Here is a 15196-nt window from a genome sequence, read left to right as displayed (position 1 = left end):
GCCAGGCTCGCTTTGCGTACACTGTCTAAGTGCGTAGAGACGGTGCTGCCCGTCTGTGCTGTCGCGCCAAGGCGACAAACGATAGGCACAGGCGAAGAAAGCGCACAACTTCTTTGTATGAATTAGAGACTTTCAACTTTCACGTGTTTCACGTTGGTGTATATAGCTATATTTTTTGGAGAGGCACTGGATGAGCCTTGGTACAATATATGTGGGGCTTGGCCCCGTTCATGATCCTTCTGCGGCGTGCCTTTGCATTGTGATGGGTGGATGTGACATGGGCTTGTAAGTCGTTGGACGTCTTGCGTGTACGGACGAGTGACGACAGGGCTCGTGGTGTTGTGGAGCTGAGATCGAAGATCGCCCATGTTGAGTGATCTTGACCCCCTTTTCTTTTTGATATTGGACTGCTGTGCTGCGGGCCCGCTGGCAACGGGTACGAGTCATTTCGAAACTCAAATATCATGCAGGAAATACCTCCTAAATGACTGCCACATGGCCTTGGGATAAATGACCCCGCTGTAGTTCACTGCATTTTACTGGGTGGGATTTCAGCCTTGTGGGCACTGGTTCCGTCGGAAGTGCCTGGGTTGGTGAGACGTCTTCGTCCATGACGATGCCTTCGCTACAGCAGTTACACGAGGAAGTAGCTGATACCAGCACGAAACTAAAATGCGCTTTGTAAACGATAAAAATTCGTGTTTCGTGCCGCTCTTTGGCGGGCCGTCGTGATTTGAGGGTCGCGAGAAGCCATTCCATCAGGTCCACCGACGAGCTTGCAACATCAGGCATGCGGGTTACCGGCCAGGACAATCATCCTCCCGTGGCGCAATGGTAGCGCAGTGGATTTCTGATCCGAAGGCTGTGGGTTCGAGTCCCACCGGGAGGTCTTTCGATGTGAAAGACATTCTTTTGCCTCTTTTTAACTTCTCAGTTGTTTGGTGGGGGTTAGGGTTAGCTGGCCGGCATGTGTTGATGACCTGGCCAGGACGACACTAGTCGTGAGTCACTAGTCGTGAGTCTACTCTCGTTGCTCATACGACCCCGTTTGCATCGGTTGCATCTCCTCCATGACGGCGCCATACCAAGCATTCAGTGCCTCGTCCATGTCCATGATGCCCCCGTCGAAGAACCCCGTAACCTGGTTCAGGTAGGTCTCCATTCCCTTGTCCTCAGCGAACAGCAGGCTCGAGCCAGCGTCGTAGCCCATGCTGCCTACAGACATGGAGTCGAGGGACTCGGGTCCCATGAATGACTCATGGGGTGTGATTGCTGTGCGTGGCGGGGCCATCGATTCGGCATAGACCTTGTTCCTCACGGCTTGGAGCAGGTCTTTGTACTTGTTGAGGCCTGTGAGTTTGAGTTGCGGAATGCCGCGCTCTAGCAGGTCAAGGCATGTCGCTGTGTCATTCCAGTGGCGATGTCTGCGCGTGGAAGTCGTTGGTCCGGCTTCTCTTGCCATAGCCATGGCTTGCCTGGGAGTAAGAGGACTGTTGTCAGCTCTTTGTCTTTGTGCCGTGAGGATCGAATCGAAGTGCCATGAGGACCTACCAATCACAGTAGAGTGCGGCCAAGCCCGCCAGGAGAATGGCATGGAGCTGTCTGAAGCAGCGGCAGACAGCCGAGATGCCATACCGAGCCTCAATCTTGGACCACTGGTGAATGGCGCTCGCTGCGGCCTTTGAGCAGGTGGCGATCATGGGGCTCGAGGGTACCATGAACGTGGGACTTGGTCGATTGAGCAGGAGCTGGAGGATACAGTACTCAATCTTCATCTCCGAGTACTCGCGGGAGGGCTTGAGATCTGCCTCATCAAGGTGCTGCTTCCACTGCGTCAAGTCCCGCCGCGACTCGTCCGACATGGTACAAATCTGCTGGAATGACGTCGCGAGCGCCTTGCCATCGGGCCCCCTGCCGATGTAGATCGACTCCAGGATACGACCCGATATCTGGCGGAGGCGTATCATGAGGCTGAATGGCCTGACTGTGTGTTTGTGGTAGACTGGCGCAACCAGAGCCTCGGGGCCGCTCAAGGCATCGAAGCTCAGGGGCACTGGCATCAGCGCGTGTATGGCGTGATCTCGTATTGAGAGGACACGGCCTGTGACGACGGCTGCTTGTCTGCATTGGCGGTTAGTCTTGCGCATGACACGTGTGGTTTCGTGCTTTACCTTTCCAAATTGTAGGCACACCACCAGGTCCTATTGCGGATCTCGAGCTCCTCGGCGCCGAATCCCCAGTCTGTGTTGTGGCGATGAAGGCCGGCTTCGATCGCTGCTGACATGACATATCTCGATAAGTGCCATAGGTCGTTGCAATCACTCCCTGATGCCGAGTTGAGCATCCAGATCGTGAGCAGTATCACCGCCTGAATGCCAAACAGATCGCGCGGGTGGTCATGGAAGTCTTTAAAGAACCGAAGACTCGTTTGGAAGTATGCCAGTGGCTCGTTCATATCCATCAGGCTCTGGTACTCCTTATGGTCCTGAGACTCGCTGCTCGCAAGACCGAGGACGATGAAGACGATGAACTTATCCGCATCGCCGCACTTTCGATGGTCCTCGTAGATAGCACGGAACGTCCGCCGCAGAATGGGAAGCTGAAGTACAGGCCACCACGTGTGGACACGGGCGATATACTGCCTGAGCAGGAAACTTGCGATGGCCTGCGCAGGTAGGGAGGCCATTCGTTCGGATGGGGGTTGCTCCAGGCTGTCTCCATATCGACCTGTCATGGCGGGGGCAACGAGATTAAGCTGCTTGAAGAAGATGCGAGCAAAAGTTGACCCCGTTGCACTGCCGACTGCGATGAGACATGGCATCAGCGGCAGCCACGTGCAATGCCGGACAGGGGCCACGTCCTGGTTCACATACCGTACTTGTCATCCGAGTGCCTGTTTCGACCGCCAATGGCTAGGAACCCGACCTCCTCAGCTTCTTTCCCGACACCCACCCAAGGTGCTTGGCCGGCCCGCATAGGCGGGGGCGGGGCCGCCGGCATCGCGATCTGGGCCTCGCTGACCGTGATGGTCGCGTGGTTCGGGGCTGCATTCTGACTCGCGATGGCCAGCTTGGCTTGTAGATCACGAATCTGTGCCTGCAAGCTTCCTACGGTTGCGTAAGAGTATGCAACAAACTCGGTGATGTTGCACTCCTCGCCCTGTTTCTCGCATCGTGTGCAACGGGGCACTCGCTGATCACACTATTGGTGAGGGTCAGCTCGTGGTCACCAGGGAGGGAAAAGTCCCACGTGGTTGCGAGGTGCTGGGCCGCCTACTTTGACCTTCCGTGAATGGCATCGGCTGCATGCTTTCGAAAACGAAGGCTGGAAACCTAGGCTCCAGTCGATATCCATGGTCGATGGAATGTGGCGACTGGCCAGCTGGGCGGTATCTGCCGTGAGAGGGCGAATGTCTGGGCGACATAAAACGACTGGGGGCTCGGACGAGACCGAGGGGCCGTCAGAGAACGACGAGACCCGTGGGATTGCGTGCTGATGCTCGTTGTGACCCCTCATTCTCAACTGTGCGCGAGTCAGGCCAGGGTAGCGTCAAGGAAACCATTGTGTTCATGGGTGGCGTCGGAACACCTCGGAGGAGCGATAGTTTGAAGATCGTAAGATAACGAACTGAGCATTTCCGAGCAGCTTCAATGGTGTTTGCAACAAGTTCGTGGTTGAAGTGAGGATGCTCCGTCTAGACCTAGTGTCAAAGGTGGCTCATTTCTGCAAACATGGTGCCCTGTCTTTTCTTGGTCAAGCTCCACAGCGTCGGTCTCAACCGAGTATGACGCAGGTGGGAGTATCGAACGACTTCGGCGTCGCCCGTTCTCACCATACAGCTCTTTTGCTTTCGTTATATCTCTCGAGGCCGCAGAGTGCTTTTCCAGGAAGCACGCAATTTTCACAGCTGAACAAGCGTTCCTCCGTCTGAGTTGACAGACACGATGACTTCATCAGATGAAAATCATGAAACGGCATCTCACAGCAGCAACGCTGCGTCGACGCATGCGGTGGTACCCAACTCGAAGAACGACTCCATCTTGGTAAAATAGAAAACATTCGAACGTAGGCAGCCCCAAAGCTGACAGTGATACAGGTCGGCATGCGTGATGGCGTCACAGGGAAATTCTACTTGACTCCGAGAAAAGAGGCTGTAGTGTCGGTCTTTGACTCTAATTTTCTCGTTGGCGATGGCATCTGGGTAAGTTGTCATCTTCTTCCGACGGAACTTGCCTAATGAGTCTTGAAAGGAGGGGATACGTGCAAACAGAGGGCGGATCCAGTTCGCGCGCGAGCATATCAACCGCTTGTTCCAATCAGCCAGAGCCATGTTCATGGATCTCGGCCTGACCAAAGGCGAATTGCTAGACTTGTTGCACCAGACGCTTGACGCCAACGAAATGGGTGACGAACCCCATGTTCATATTCGTCTGGTCGTCAGCCGTGGCCTCAAGTCGACGCCATACCAAAACCCACATGTCAACATTGGTCTGCCTCTTATCGTCATCATCCCCGAGGTCAAGGCGATCGATCCGACGTCAAAGGCTCGCGGTCTGCGCCTCGCAACGACCTGGGTGCGCCGAGGCCCGCCTGATGTCAAGGATGAACAGTGGAACCACATTTCCAAGGCCACAGATGTTCAGGCCTGCATCAGCGCGAACGTCATGAACGTAGACGAGGCACTGATGCTCGACCTTCGGGGATTCGTGAAAACATGCAACTCGGTCAACTTCTTCATCATCCGAGGAAACGAGGTCTGGGCCCCGACAAAGGACAATCAGATGCAGGGTATCACGCGTCAAAAGACGATCGACGTATGCCGTGCCAATGGGATCACGGTGCGAGAGCTGGACTTCAGCCTGACGGAGGTGTACGGAGCTGACGAGGCGTTTTGCACGGGGACTTTCCCATCCCAGTTGCATGTCGTGGAAGTGGATGGGAGACAGATTGGAGACGGCAAGAGGGGTGTGATCACCGAGAGGATCCAGCAGCTTTATGCGGAGCTCGTGTTTCAAGATGTGAGTAGAAGTCGGGAGGAGATCACGGCGGAAGTTGAAGCAACACGGGATCTCAGGAACTTCAAATCCAAACTGTAGTTCACTTGCTGAAGGGCTGCGGAAAGGCTTACATCGCAAACAATTAATTATCTGCATCTACTTAGCTGTTATGTTTCAATTGTTAAATAATGCGCCATGAAGATCACAGAGGTAGGTGGCGTGAGTTACCAATGCGATCGACCACCAAGGATGAGAACGCGACTGACCCTTCTTGCCCCTTGCACTCTTTGGTTGAGCCCTGTTGCGACAGGCGATTGCTGTCCAAACGTTAGCTCATCCCATGTAAGGGAACACGAAGCATAGTGCTGCTGGGCTGGTAGCTATCTCGGTACTGTCCGAGATGATCCTCGGTGACTGCCGAGAAAAGGGGGCCGATTTGTCCCAACCAACCGTCACGTCATCAGCTATCTTCACTTTTTGAGCTTCAACACCATCACGCAATTCGGCCCTTGACGAGAAACGCGATATACAAAATGTGAAGAGCTCCTGGGATCAAAGGCTGCCATGGGACCCTGCAGATTGTGAGATTCACTCTGTGCACAAGTGCGGGCTTCAACGCCAATCGACCACATCTGATCCCCGCAATTGAATTTGAGCCGGCTCTGCCACTGTCAACCTTGCCTCCGAGCCAACGCCGTGTCCTCCAACATTAGTGACATCATGTCGTCGGAGAAGGAGCCGAGGAACAACGAAACCGTTCTGGTGGTGGATGACCAGGATTCGACCGAGAGCTTGAGCAAAGCCCAAGCCAGTCGGCTTCTGCTCAAGACCGACCTGGTTGTGATGCCTCTGGCAATCCTTAGCATGACTCTAGCTTTCCTCGATAAGGTATGTGATTTTCCTAAAACTCTAACCAGTCAAACTGACGAGAGTACAGAACGCGCTTGGATACGCTGCCGTGTTCGGCCTGAGAGAAGACAACAACTTGGTGGGCCAGCAGTACAGTTGGCTCAGCAGCATCTTCTACTTCGGCTACCTGGCCATGGAGTTTCCCAACCTGTGGCTGATGACCAAGCTTCCCATTGGGAAATATGTCGGAGTTTGCCTGGTTCTTTGGGGAGCGTCGCTTTGCTTCATGGCCTCGTGCCACAACTTTGCCGGCCTGGCGACGATCCGGTTCTTACTCGGCGTATTTGAGGCTGCCCTGCTGCCCTGCATGATGATCGTCAACTCCATGTGGTATCGAAAGGAGGAGCAGCCTCTGAGAACCGCATTCTGGTACAACACCTTTGCTGGTGTGTTTGGCGGCATTCTGTCCTACGCTATCGGCCAGATCGACGGGTCTCTAGCTACCTGGAAGGTGATTACACTTAGTCAAACTCTCAGAACGTTTGTTGACTGGTATTCAGTACATCTTCATCATCTATGGCGCAGTTACGGTGCTCGCTGGAGGTCTTGTATTCTTTGCCTTGCCCGATTCGCCCTCCAAGGCTTGGTTCTTTAACGAAACTGAGAAGAAGCTCGCTCTCGTCCGTCTTGCCGAGAACCAGACAGGCATCGACTCTCACAAGGTAAGTCTTTCCCCCAGGGCTGTCGCTTCTTCCCTCTTTTGGAAAAAGGCTTTACATGCCGTCGAGGAGCCCCTGACTAACGCTCCGCCACAGACCTTTAGCGCAAAGCAGATTCTGGAGACGCTGCGCGATCCAAAGTGCTACTGCATCTGGGCCTGCGCATTCGGCTACGCCATCGCCAACGCAGGCGTCACAAACTTCAACCCCCTGATCATCGCCGGCTACGGCTTCAGCAGGACGAAGACGGTCCTCATGGCCACGCCCCAGGCGGCCGTCGCCATGGTCAGCGGCGCCATACTGACGGCCATCACCTTCTGGGTGCCCAACGTGCGTTGCATCTTCTGGATCTTCTCGTCCCTGGTCGGCATGGCCGGTGCCGTCATGGTGCACTCGCTCGACGCCGCGACCCAGCGGAACGCGTCCCTGGCCGGCGTCTACCTCATGGGCTTCTACAATGTGCCCTGGGTGTTCATGCTGAGCCTGTCGTCCTCAAACACGGCCGGAGCCACGAAGAAAAGTTTCATGGGCATCTCGATTGCCGTTGTCTATGGTATGTCACCCTCAATCACATGGAGTTGAGACACATCACTAACAAGGGGCGCCTCACCAGCGGTTGGCAACATTGTTGGCCCCCAGTTCTACCTGCAGCGGCAGGCTCCCCACTACCCTCTCGGCATCGGAAGCATGCTGTGCGCTTTTGCACTGATGGCCTTTGCGGGAATCTCGTACTACTTTTTGTGCATCGCAGAGAACAAGAGGCGTGACTCGAAGTACGGCAAGCCGCAGGATGATCTCCAGATTGGACTGGAGGCGGACAGGACGGACAGCACCGATCTCGAGAACCACAACTTTAGGTACACCTACTGAGCAGTGTGTGAAATGATGGCATGTGATCAAGGCATATCCCGAATCTGAAATTTAATCAAAACGTTTCTTTCAATGCAAGCTTTCCTCTATGTTTCTTCAAGCATATCTGACATTCTAGGCATTGTGTACGCCTCAGTCTCCATTGCAAGAGGCTCATGGTGAAACAAAACCAACCACAAAAGAGAACACAGTGTTCCCCAACTGATGACTCGTCCGTTACTTGTACGTACCAGCTCCGTATCGCACAGCGACACGCATGATACAGCTTGCAAATGACAAGCGGCTCTGCTAGACCCCCCCCTGTCCCCCCTTTCCTCTTGCACTGTACACATTAACTCAAATCGTAGTTGGCGCAGATCACGCCCGGAAGAGCTTCCAAAAGCCCTTGCCCTGGAACGGATTGGCACCAGCACCGGTGGGTGCAGGTGGAGGTGCGAAGGCCGTCAAGTTGAAAACGTCAGGAGGCGGCATACCTCCTCCACAGCCGGAAAGGGCCTGAAGCAAGGCACGTCAGCACATGAATGTTACGAAAGCCCGGCAGCATCACATCGTTCTGGTTCCAATTATTCAGAAGGGGCAAAAGAAATACTCACGTCGGCCATGTTCTGCATATTTTGTTTGATCCCGCCCGCAAAGTCAGCCTTCAGCTTGTCAACCGTCTTGAGATCCGCCGCCTTGTTAGCGGGGTCTCCACTCAGGCTGTTGGACAGGTTGAGCTCCTCGGTCTGGGCGTTGGCGACGATGGCGAGGCCCGCGATGGCCTTGTTGCCGGCGGGTGCGATGGCCTGGTTCATTTTGCGCATCTCGATGCCGCTGTTGACGAAACCGAGGAGGTCCGTCTTGGCGGCCTGGAAAGCGGCTGCGTCATTGGCGTTGAGGGCGTTGCTGACGGCGGTCAGGGACAAAACCTCATTGTTCTGGTCGTCAATGTTGAGTTTGATGCCCTCGGCCAAGAGGACGGCGCGCTGGCACGCAGCGGAGCCTGCAGCTCCGAAGCCGGGGGCTCCGAAACCGGGGCCTGTGGAGCCGGAGGCTTGCTTCGAGGCGAGAGAAGCCGTGGCCGAGAAGAGGGCGAGGAGAACCGGGGTGGAAAGGCGAGCCATATCGGAAAGCAAAGAAGCACGTGTGTGATAATCGCCAGGGAAAAGCCGAAGTGGAAAAGACTGATTCGTGCGTGAATGGTCGAGAAAAGAAGCGTCGACCGGCGACAGACTAAAGGTGTGAACAGGTTTGTTTAGAATGAGAGATGGGCCAAAGCAGAGGTGAGTGGACCATGAAGGACCGGCGAGCCTTTTTAAACAATTCCAGGAGTTTAGACGGAGCGTCTGGCTACAATGCAAATCTACAGAAAACAAATAGCTTCGGCATCTTAGAGCCTAAATTTCACCAGGTATTTGTTCTCGACTGTGCCGGCCAGGAGTCACATGTTACCCTACCAGACGCCTGTTTTGAACGCTAAATCTTCACAACCAGATCGTCCGCTTGCCGGACGGAACGCAGGGGACATCTGATGAAACGAGCGACTGATCAATGCTCGCCGAGTACCTTTCTGGAGGGTGTGGGGGATCTGAGGCTGGGCAGGAGCATCAGGGCACTTCATCCCCATATCCTAGGAGCGATATGCAAGGCACCGAGACTTTCTTGCACCGGCAGCTCAAACCTAGCGGATGTGCATTGTCAAGCGTTGGAAAGTCGTTCTGTCTGTGACCCGAGCGCCCAGGAGCTTCATCTCAAACTGATGCGATTCGTGAATTAGAGTTAGCTCTGCCGCTCGTGCCGGGCACGCGTTGAAAAACGTCAGGCATAAGTTTGGATGACCCGATCCAGTCCCCATCACAGTTCCCGCATCAGACCTCCTGCTCAATTGAGTTTCGCGACGCGAGCCATCCGTGCCGTGTACTTGTAGTTGCCGGCACTTCGGCACCTGTCATGGAAGGCCACCACCACGACGTGGCCCGAGTCTTCTCGAGTACTCATCGTGTCCAGAAATCTAGCGAAAAGTATCCCCTGCTTCTTGCCGTCAAAGCCGTCTAAAGTCGTGTATGATAGGAATTCTCGAAACGAACTCGCATGCTGACGAAAAGATTCAGGCATATGTTGCGATAATTCTCTGGCCAGCAGCCTCGCCGCTCAAGTAAGCACCAGCAACAGTGCCACACTCGTCAAAGGGCGCGGCGTGCTCTCCGCAGAACCAGAGCCGGCGATCCGGGCAACCTCTCCTGAAGGTCAGCACGTCTTCATCGGCTTCTTGCACTCCGACCTGAAAGTTGCAGTAGCTCGCATTGCCGTTGAGGTCATCCTTTAGCCATTTCGTGGCGAGTATTGCCTTGGGCCTGCAGTTGTCATTATCGGGACTGTAGTTGGGAAGACGAGAATAGTATGGACGGAAAAATTCATCTAGGAAGGCGTGCTCATCCTCTCGCGACATGTCAGAAATGGCGTTGACGATGTGCCTGGCACAGTCGCCGTAAGTGTAGAAGAGAATCGTCGGGTGGTTGTTTGGCGATCTGAAGGTGGAAAGGTCCCAGATCTCCTGAGGCCAGTGTTGGGGGTTCGAGCCTTCGGCGTATTCTGGTGTCAGCCAGTTGGTGTAGCAGGGAAAATCGTCCAACTCGGGCTTTGCATTCCAGAAAACAGACGGAAAAGTGATGAAGACTTTTTCAAGCTGGGAAAGCGATATGTTCTCAATGGCGGATGAGATGCGGGACGGTAGTCGGGGCGTGAAAGCGTCTTGGTTCCGCTTGAGCCATCCCAGCGGCGTGGTGACGACAACCTCGTCAAAAGCCAGAGAGTCTCCGTTTTTGGTACCGACATGGACTTTGCCGCCACGCTCCCTTGCCTCGGACGAGGAAATCGAGTCGGCGTAGGTGTTCAAGAGTATACGGGCGCGGCTCTCGACGGGTTGAGCAATCTTTTCCAATATCTTTGAGTAGTTGGACTCGACAAACAGCTCCTCTGGTGTTTGTTAGTGAGAAAGGCATGCATGGGTGGGGAGAGATGAGGGCAAATAAGAGCGACGGCAGTCACGCACCTCCTCCGCAGCACTCCTCCATCCAAGCAAATTTGAGACTCTGACGCCACACCGGCTCGCCAATGTAAGCTCCAAACATTTCACTCATCTTGAGCAGAAGCGCCCGCTCATTTTCGTCGGAAAGCTTCTCCTTGGCCTGGTCCCGAATAAAGTCATAGAGAGAAGCGTCGTTGTCAATGGTTGAGGTACCCTTTTGCGCATCGGCGCTGAAGTTGAACGCTTCTTCGATTATCTCCCACAACAGGGTCGACAGTCGCTCCGTCGTGTCGGCAGGTACTGCGCTGCCATTGGAATCGAATATGAGCTGCTTGTCGTTCCAGCTGTGCATAGGCGTTCCGGTGTCCTCGGCCAGGCGGGATATGGCGTGTGGCTCGGAATTCTCGGTCTGCGCGTGTATCCAGTTCGGCCCACTACGAAAAGGAGACAGGGTCAGCACGGAAAGGCTCTCGACACAGGCTGTCAAAATTGAGAGGCAAATAAGGCTTTCTGGGCTATTAGAGCTCACATATCGACTGTGTATCCGAGTTCATCTGATTGACAAATCTATCCAATAGTCTCAGCCACGGCGCTGGCAACTCATAAGGCTCGCGGTCAGCCGAGACGGGTAGCTTACCCTGCCTCCTATGCGGCCTCGAGCCTCGAGAATGGTAACCTGATAGCCTTCGGAAAGCAGCACATCAGCGCAGCGGAGGCCTGAAACACCCGCTCCGATGATTCCAATGTGAGGTTGCACAGCAGGGGGGGTGTCTGTTGGCGGGGACATGGTTGCCGAGTGTGCTCTGGGGGGGAAGGGAGGGGAGTCAGGTCCGGAGGCTTGTCAGCGAGTAAGATAAGATATTGGCGGCAGACGATCAACGGTCCCGGGGGGGGGGGGGGTGGAAGGGTGGGCTTGTGTGTCGAGGAGGCGAAGGGTGGAAGGATTTCTTCAGCTCTATCTACCTTATGGGAAGAGCAACCCGGGGCCGGTTTGAGGGGGGAGGAACGAGCGACGAGGGGATGGTTAGGGAAGGCATGAAAGGCTGAACGGCAAGCGCTGGTGGCTGGCCGTTTCCCTGTCGCTGGCTGCAGGAAGCTGCGCTGGAGCGGGTGCGCCTGACAGGTTGCCCGAGGCGGAGCCTGTCAGTGTCGCGAGACGAGTCCAATTGTGAATACGCTTCAACGCCACAACGCACCAGGGCATGCAACCCCTTCGTCTTGTCTAGACAACATAATGGGCCTTATGATCCTTCCGACCAGTGAACGAGCCGACCCGTCCCCAGTGATCTTCAGCCCGAGTTCCTCAACGAGCACCACCCCGAAGACCCAGGACAACGGAGGCTCGTGGTACCCATGCTGGGCCATGGGCGGGGAGGGGAAGGGGGTTGGAAGGGGAAAACGCCCGCCATAAAGGCTACGAATCTGCCTCGCCGCAGACACGCCAGACGAAACGCCCCATTCGCATCACTATCGCTGAGGCTCTCACCGCGACCATGTTCATCGGGCGCACCTGTCGACAAACATAGTTTCGTTGCGTGCTCCTCTAGCCTTTTTGACTGGCCGATCCTCCGTTGTCGTTGGTGCAAAGTGGCGACAACTTACCACATCGCATCCACCAGCCTGCGTCTTGGTGTCCAACTCGACATCGACCTTCTTTATCCAGTAATTCATCCATCAGCATGAGCTTCGGTGTGGGAATCGGGGACGTTGTCCTCGTCTCGGGTCTAGCCTGGAAGTTGTTCAAAGCCTACAAGGATGCAAGCGAAGATTTCAAGCAGGTGTCGACCGACCTCATGTCGTTGCACGCCGTGTTGAGAGAGACAGAGGACTACCTCCAGGAGCACACCGACCTCGACACGTCGCGTATCAACCGCCTGCACATGCTGTGTGATGCGTGTAAACCCATTCTGGACGAATTGGAATCACTCATCACGAGGTATGACAGCCTCGGCACCCAGGCACAGCGCACATGGGACCGCATGCGCTTCGGACTCCAGGAGCTGGCCGACCTTCGCTCGCGCCTCATCTCATCAACAACCATGCTGAGCGCATTCAACATTGCGCTGATCAAGTGAGAGCCCGCCGTTCCTTCCGTGCCCTGTCGTCGTTTCTTTGCTGACTTCGACGCCCGCTAGCTCATCAACCATGAGGATCGAGAAGCGCCTGAACAAGTTTATGATGGAAGTCCAAGCCGGACTTCGTGAGGGATCCGTCGTCACCGTCGAAGATGTGGTCGAGACGCTCGACTCGCCGCAGACCTGGAATGAGCTCCGCAGAGAACTCGAAGACGTAGGGATCAGCGCGGCGGTGGTCGAGGAGAACCGCGACTACATCGTGAAATGGATGAAGGAAGCCCTTGCCGACGGCTTACTCGACGAGTCCGTACCTGACACTGAATCACCAAACCGAAAACCGTCCGTCTCGAGCCGGTCCATGACGAGCAATAGCAGCAGCAGCCAGACGCTGTTTGGACCGTTCAGCTCGGCTACGGATTCAGGGTACGGAAGTAACGGCGGCAGTCGCAGGCCGAGCACGATCACTCTGTGCGCCGCCAACGAGGACTTTGAACAAAAGGTTCAGCTAAAGCGTACGAACAGCCTGCTGCCGACGCCAGAGGATGGCGAGGCACCCAACTGGCCGCTCGTCAAACCGAAGCGACGTATGGCCGTGAGTCGGCTGCTGCAGAGAATCGTGGTCAAAGACACTGCCATCATTGAGGCTGCCAGCGATGGCAACCTGCAAAAGGTGGCCGACTTGATCCATGTGGGCATGGATGTCAACGCCAAAGATCGGTGGGGCTGGACGGCCCTCAGTATGGCGGCATATGGAGGATTCCCAGCCATCGCGAGACTTCTGCTCGATAACGGTGCCAACCTCGACAACGTGGACGTTGATGGCGATACGCCGATCGACCTTGCCGCCAACAGAGGCCATACTGATGTAGTTGTGCTGTTTGACGAAGAGAGGGCACAAATGCAGCTCAAGACCCTCTCTTGAATGTTTGGGGGAACAAAAAGCATTGTGGTGGATGAAATCTTTGAGGTTCTTTGAGCTGGCGCAACTCATTTTGAAGCAACAAAATAATGGGCATGGGTGTGGATATGGGGGTTCGAAGGATACGGAGTTTTGGGTTTGATTTCATTGCGAACTACGTGGTTGGTGATACCCATTTGATCACAGAAAGCCGTTTGACTTCCTGAAATTGTCTCAGATGATCATGGTACCAGCCTCGAATCGAAGACGTTCTGCTGCGCGTCGTGTTACCCTCAGTGAGTCTTGGGCAGAACCTTCTCAGCCTCCAGCTGCCCAAATACGTCGGAGAAAGCCTTCCATGTGTCCTTGTACCTGGAAAAGATGTCAGTACGAGCAATCATTCATCCCGGAAGTCTGAGTTGAGAACTCACCCAGTCCATCCAATCTCCCTCGCCTTGCTCATGCTGATGACGAGATCATAGGCCCGGCCCAGAATGAAAACCAAGAAACCCCACGTCGCCTTCTCGAAAGCCTCTTTGTCGAGGCCCTCGCGCTCAGCCAGCCTCTCCCACGCCTCCTTGACACTGTCACGCTGGCTCCACTTGACGAGATCAACCCTGTACTCGAGGTTGCCCGGTTCGACGTTGCCCTTGAGACCCGACTCAGCCTCAAAGATGCTGAGGGGCGATGGGTCGTTGAGCTTCTTCGAGCCGGCGTCCTCGCCCTCGCCGACGAATTGGTCCTCCTTGACCTTGCTGCCGAACCGCCTCGCCAGCTTGGGCCACATGTTCTGCCAGCTTTCGATATCGCCGTTAACGACATTGAACGCCTCGTTGGCGGCCTTGGGCTCGAGGGCCGCCCATTCGCAAAACTCGGCGTGCAATTTCGCATCCGTGAACGAGTCGAAGCGCGTGTAGAACGTCTCGGACCCGGGAAACGCGAGGTCGCGCCCCATCTCCCTGTTGACGGCAGCATACAGACCCAGCGCCGTGGCGAGGTTCATAAAGTTGCCCTTGGCCACGCCAATGACGTCGTTCGGGTACGTGACGGTCCAGGACGCGCCCTCACCGCCGGCGGACGAGGAGGCCGTCCGCGCGCAAAAGGCCCGCAGAACGTCCTGCTGGCGGTAGTAAAAGTTGGGCGGGAACCGGCCCTCGTCGCGCAGCCAGGGGTCCGACTCGAGCATCGGGTTCTTGGGCGGACCGAGGTGCACGCCGTACTGCTTGGCGCCCGTGACGAGGACGACGCGCTGGACGGACCGGGCGGCGCCGGTGCGCTCGAGGGCCGCGAGGAAGGACTCGAGCATGGCGCCGTTGACGTCCCAGGCCTTCTGCTCCGTGTCCTGCTCCAGGTAGGCGGCGAAGAAGACGTACTCGGCCTGGACGCCCTCGAGGCTCGCGGCCATGTCGTCGGCTGAGCCCGTCAGGTCGATCGACTTGTGCTGCGCATTGGCGGGGAAGGCGCCCTTTTTAGAGCGCGAGAGGGCGTAGACTGTTTGCCATTGGTCTGGGTTGGCGCCGAGGCGGTTGACGATCTCGCGGCCGAGGATGCCTAGTAAGTTGTCAGTTTCGGTACAGAGGGACCTTTTGAGCCTTTACTCGGGAGACTGGGGCTTTAGGGTGGTTTACCAGTCGCGCCGGTCACGATTGCTGAAGGCATGGTGCTGTGTGTGTGGATGTGCTGTGTGGTTGAGGATGGTGATGTCTCAGGCATTGGAGGGCATTTAAGAATGTCATGAAACCCAATATAAGGTACACAATGGAATCGACAGGCTTCATTGT

At 55.7% G+C, this 15196-nt stretch overlaps 7 protein-coding genes and 1 non-coding gene across 8 annotated transcripts; 4 read left to right on the top strand and 4 right to left on the bottom strand.

Annotated features, from left to right (window-relative positions):
• The first annotated feature begins 817 nt into the window (after positions 1-817).
• VDAG_20170 lies at positions 818-889 on the top strand. Its single transcript has one exon. It is a non-coding gene; the product is annotated as a tRNA-Arg (tRNA).
• A 132-nt stretch (positions 890-1021) lies between these two features.
• Positions 1022-3354, bottom strand: VDAG_05986 (uncharacterized protein; the record flags this gene model as incomplete). Its single annotated transcript, XM_009659000.1, has 5 exons — positions 1022-1475; positions 1552-2121; positions 2172-2802; positions 2874-3201; positions 3277-3354. The coding sequence occupies 5 exons, from the start codon at positions 3352-3354 to the stop codon at positions 1022-1024; spliced, it is 2061 nt and encodes a 686-aa protein (XP_009657295.1).
• Positions 3355-3944: 590 nt separating this feature from the next.
• VDAG_05985 (D-alanine aminotransferase) lies at positions 3945-5198 on the top strand (the record flags this gene model as incomplete). The annotated part of the gene is made up of 3 exons (XM_009658999.1): positions 3945-4043; positions 4097-4201; positions 4383-5198. 3 exons carry the CDS (start codon positions 3945-3947, stop codon positions 5094-5096), a joined length of 918 nt encoding a protein of 305 aa, XP_009657294.1. The 3' UTR covers positions 5097-5198.
• A 519-nt stretch (positions 5199-5717) lies between these two features.
• VDAG_05984 (allantoate permease) lies at positions 5718-7435 on the top strand (the record flags this gene model as incomplete). Its single annotated transcript, XM_009658998.1, has 4 exons — positions 5718-5885; positions 5935-6292; positions 6384-7118; positions 7179-7435. The coding sequence occupies 4 exons, from the start codon at positions 5718-5720 to the stop codon at positions 7433-7435; spliced, it is 1518 nt and encodes a 505-aa protein (XP_009657293.1).
• A 357-nt stretch (positions 7436-7792) lies between these two features.
• Positions 7793-8538, bottom strand: VDAG_05983 (uncharacterized protein; the record flags this gene model as incomplete). Its single annotated transcript, XM_009658997.1, has 2 exons — positions 7793-7930; positions 8029-8538. The coding sequence occupies 2 exons, from the start codon at positions 8536-8538 to the stop codon at positions 7793-7795; spliced, it is 648 nt and encodes a 215-aa protein (XP_009657292.1).
• Positions 8539-9521: 983 nt separating this feature from the next.
• Positions 9522-11229, bottom strand: VDAG_05982 (uncharacterized protein; the record flags this gene model as incomplete). The annotated part of the gene is made up of 4 exons (XM_009658996.1): positions 9522-10390; positions 10467-10922; positions 10972-10996; positions 11080-11229. 4 exons carry the CDS (start codon positions 11227-11229, stop codon positions 9522-9524), a joined length of 1500 nt encoding a protein of 499 aa, XP_009657291.1.
• An 892-nt stretch (positions 11230-12121) lies between these two features.
• On the top strand, positions 12122-13439 carry VDAG_05981 (uncharacterized protein; the record flags this gene model as incomplete). The annotated part of the gene is made up of 2 exons (XM_009658995.1): positions 12122-12513; positions 12578-13439. 2 exons carry the CDS (start codon positions 12122-12124, stop codon positions 13437-13439), a joined length of 1254 nt encoding a protein of 417 aa, XP_009657290.1.
• Positions 13440-13708: 269 nt separating this feature from the next.
• On the bottom strand, positions 13709-15074 carry VDAG_05980 (NAD dependent epimerase/dehydratase family protein; the record flags this gene model as incomplete). Its single annotated transcript, XM_009658994.1, has 3 exons — positions 13709-13787; positions 13847-14966; positions 15044-15074. The coding sequence occupies 3 exons, from the start codon at positions 15072-15074 to the stop codon at positions 13709-13711; spliced, it is 1230 nt and encodes a 409-aa protein (XP_009657289.1).
• Between the last annotated feature and the right edge of the window lie 122 nt (positions 15075-15196).

Source organism: Verticillium dahliae, genomic scaffold (genome assembly GCF_000150675.1).
Source record: "Verticillium dahliae VdLs.17 supercont1.13 genomic scaffold, whole genome shotgun sequence".
NCBI classification, from domain to species: Eukaryota; Fungi; Ascomycota; class Sordariomycetes; order Glomerellales; family Plectosphaerellaceae; genus Verticillium; species Verticillium dahliae.
This window is presented reverse-complemented; position numbering and strand designations above follow the sequence as displayed.